The sequence below is a fragment of the Nymphaea colorata genome, unplaced genomic scaffold (genome assembly GCF_008831285.2).
Source record: "Nymphaea colorata isolate Beijing-Zhang1983 unplaced genomic scaffold, ASM883128v2 scaffold0152, whole genome shotgun sequence".
Taxonomy (NCBI): Eukaryota; Viridiplantae; Streptophyta; class Magnoliopsida; order Nymphaeales; family Nymphaeaceae; genus Nymphaea; species Nymphaea colorata.
In genome coordinates, this window is record NW_022204658.1 from 24,621 (window position 1) to 28,548 (window position 3,928).

Below are 3,928 nucleotides of genomic sequence, written 5' to 3' on the forward strand. Positions count from 1 at the left end.
CCTGGAGCAATGCATCATAGGCTTTCCTAAACTATTCGTTTTGGATATTGGTGCAGGAGTCTATCTCAGCCTGCCGCATGGTCCGGAGGGCGTCCAGCTCCTCCTTGATCTGCTTGTTGGCCTTCAGGATCTATTCGATAGATCGCAAGGCCTTCATGTACTTCTCTTCGAAGCTGCTCATCAATCAAATTATAACGATAAATAAAGACAAATACCCACAGAGAAGTAGGATAATATCGTAGCTGGGACAAGCGGTATGAGCATAATTATGGATTAAATGAGAGGCAACCTGGGAGAGTGGGTCAGTACGGTCGTGTATGCTCGAGTAGAAATGCGCCATCGTTATCCGCTGGTTCGAAACCGTAATATCCTGTGATTGATCTACTATCTTCGTAGTAGGTGCCCTGGTAGTAGATCTCATGCTGTCCCAGATATGTTTAACAAACCTGCAAATGGTATATTATGGGTGGAAGCATCCTTCAATCCTAAAAATGCCGACCTCGTCTTCCCCTCGCCCAAGATAAGTCCTCCTGGGCGTAGCTGTATGTCCATGGCTGTGAACTCCATGGGCTACTGTTTTCCATACTGAATGTAATACCCCTTCCACGCTAATGCCATATTATTTATTATACTTGATACTGTAGGGGTGGAAGAAACAGGTATATTGTAGTGATCAGCAGCAACTGTTTTCCTTTTCGCCCCTCTTGGGCAGGTCCGACAGCTTTATCATCATGGAATCTCGCATTTGCGGGTTCTAGTTTCGGCTTTGGCTTCTCTTCTCCAGTCTACGCTCGGCTATACGCTCGATCAGATCCTGGAACGCTGGCCTTGCAGCTTCCAAGATAGTGAGTTAGTTTCGACATATCCAATGCCTAATTCTTTGGCTCTTTGTGCAGCTTCTTCGCGTGGCACTTCCCTATCGTTTTTCCTATCATTCTTATTCCCAACCAGCAGTAATTCTGCCCCGTCCTCTCCCTTCTCCTTGAGCTAATCAATCCAATACTGTATGCTCCTGAAGGACGCTTTATCGGTCAGATCAAACACGAGCAAAACTCCATCGACGTTGCGATAGTAGATGGGAGTGATGGTCCTGAACCGCTCCGTCCCCGCGGTGTCCCACAGCTGCACCTTCATCAGCCTGCCGCCCAGCTCGATCACCTTCTGCTTGTACTCCACGCCGATCGTGGGAGTCACCCGCTCCGTTGGCTCGCCGATGTAACGCCGGAAAAGACTGGTCTTGCCCACTGCGCTCTCACCCAAGAGAAGGATCTTGCAACGCTCCCCCTACCGCATTTTTGGCGATTATTAAAAATAAGACCTATACTACCCCACACACACAACATACTTCAAATCCATTTATCCCTCACTTTTCCTCCCCATTAACTATAAACCCACATCCCAATCTATCTAAAGCCTCCTCTTAGTTGATGCGATCAGCGTGTGGCCATCAGTCTCGAAAACTCCTCGAAGTTGATATATCCGTCCCCATCTATATCCGCATCGCTCATCATCTCGTTTATCTCCTCGTCGGTCCGCTTCTCGTTTGCAGACTACAGGAAGGCCTTCAAATCGTTGAAGGAGATCAGCTTGTCCTTGTCAAGGTCGATTGCCTCAAACGCCAACTTGAAGTCCTCACGCATTTACTTCGAGTTTAGCTTGCTGCGTGGATTGAACAGTACCTGATGAAGTAGGCTCGGAACTCAGTAAAACGAATATAGCCATCCTGTCCTTAGTCCAATTTTTATGCAATGGCAAAAGCCGCCTCTTCTCCCAAATCATATCCCAGCGATCGCATCAGCGTCCCGAAGTCCTGCATATCATTTGCGATACCTTGGTCTCTATGGTATTGTCTCCAATGGTGTCGAAGAGTGAGAAGGCGGCTTTGATTTCCGCTTCGAGTATATTTTTGATTGCCTATGTCATCAATAAAGTATTATTATGAGCGGTCGGTACAAGTTCTTTCCGGATATGAAGAGCCAGCGCGCCAGTTCCTACCGCAGCGTCGCCGATGGGACTGCCAAGGAAACAGTCGACGATAATCCGCCAGAAGGGAAACTGATAGTGGTCAAGAGTTTGTCAGGAACCGACCAACCGGAAAGAGTAAATCCCACTATCAAGGTTGAGGAGAATATCAGCGTGACCAAATGATACGCATTGCATCAATCATACAATCAATCATCATATACACCATCCCAATTACTAACCTATGCGCACGCCCTCCATACCTTCCATGACGAGGTGTAATTGAATGTCTTAATGGTTAGATGGGTGATATCGGTAATAGGGAGCAAACAATCATAAAAAGAGCTGCGGAGTCAGCATGCCCAGACAGGCTGACACCGAAGGAGTGACGCCGATTATCTCGTTGTTTCGCTGCACTGCCAGCTGGTCTCTCTTGAATTGCCTCTACAAGTATTTGCGGTAGAGCTGCTAGTAGCTCTCTCCGGCTCCGCCCTCCTCAGCCTACATCTACTCGCCCTCAGTCGCAGACAAGGATTCCTTGCGGTGAGGCTGCAGGTGCACCAGCTCCCGCTAGTGGGTCAGGTCGTAGAAGAAAAGCGAGGAATCGATGCCAATCAAACGCTCCTTCAGCCAGAAGACCTCACTCAAGCGCAGAGAGCCACTCGATGGGACCTAGAGATGAGATACGTCGCCACCCAGCCAGTAGTAGACGTCAGTGGTGGATTGCTGCTGGATTAGCAGTGCGAAGCCTGAGTGCTGCTGTGTGAGGACGATGGTGTTGGATGAGATGGCTGGATTGGGCAGGGTGAGCAGGCGCTGGCAGTGTCCGATGGAGTTGTTGAAGGTGGAGGCAAGTTCACTGCGGAATCGTAGAAGATGAGGAACTTGTTGTTCTGAGCTACCACCCCAACCAACTCCCGATTCTCCTCCTCCTATGGTCAACAGCATGCACTCCTTCGATGGATTTATTAGCAGTATTCTGAATATTACTATGCTTACGAATAGGATGAACTCTTGCTGATAGGTGATGACAATCCGGTTCTCGTTCACACTCACATACCTGGGGAACTGCTGCTAAAAGCGATCTAATACTCGCAGCACCAAAACTGCTCATCGATCTCCAGCATGGATTACTTTCTCTTGGTGGTCAGCTTCCACACCTTGACGTTGCTGTCGGAGGGGGAATAGGAGAGGAACCGACTATCGCTGAGAGCCACCACTGAGATGCCCTGACTACCATTGTGGCAGTTCTCCACCTTTGAGACCAGCTTCAGCGTGGCTGCCTCGAAGGTGAAGAAACGCAGACTCCTGCATCCGATGCCCTCACCACCACTGCCACGTGGGCGTTGTCCCTGCTGAGGCAGATATCGGTGAGCTGGTGAGGAGAGGGCAAATGCTTATCCAGTCTTGAGACGTAGTTGCGACTAACGATGCTATGCTCTGTGTTGATTCCGCTATAGAGATCGATTTCCTGTATCTTTCCAGGAGCGCCCCTCATGAACAATCGTCCGCTCTGGGTGATACCCTGATCAAGTTGTCCTTGACCAGCCACTGGGATTGCTGGTTGATGAGTTGGGCGTTGGGATTGATGACCACTTTATAGTGCAGGAGGGCTTTGTCGTTGGCGAGATTGATCGATTTGATGGAGTTGTCCGCCAGGAAGCAGTAGATGGTGCTGTTGATCAGCTGCAGGTTGCTTACTCCACTGCCTATCCGCGGCAGGAAGTCCCGCTTGTTCTACCTCAAATGCCACACCACCACCACTCCTTCCTCACCCGCTGAGTACAGATAGGACCATCCACTCTCAAGCAGGAAACCGCATGGACGTGCCACTGCAATTTCTGTTGCAATTCCACCACTCCCGCCTTCAGGAAGCCAACCAGCACGATGATCTTGCCCTGCTCGTTGCCGATGATGAGACTGTCCATGTACTGCTCCACGCTGGTCACCGGCAGAGGACTAGTAT

The 3,928-nt window shown here is 49.8% G+C and overlaps 1 protein-coding gene across 1 annotated transcript; it reads right to left on the minus strand.

Annotated features, from left to right (window-relative positions):
* Positions 1 to 987: 987 nt before the first annotated feature.
* On the minus strand, positions 988 to 1,722 carry LOC116268202 (GTP-binding protein YPTC1). Its single transcript, XM_031649966.1, has 2 exons — positions 1,645 to 1,722; positions 988 to 1,284 (listed from the first exon to the last, which is right to left on the minus strand). Exons 1-2 carry the CDS (start codon positions 1,720 to 1,722, stop codon positions 988 to 990), a joined length of 375 nt encoding a protein of 124 aa, XP_031505826.1.
* Positions 1,723 to 3,928: the final 2,206 nt, after the last annotated feature.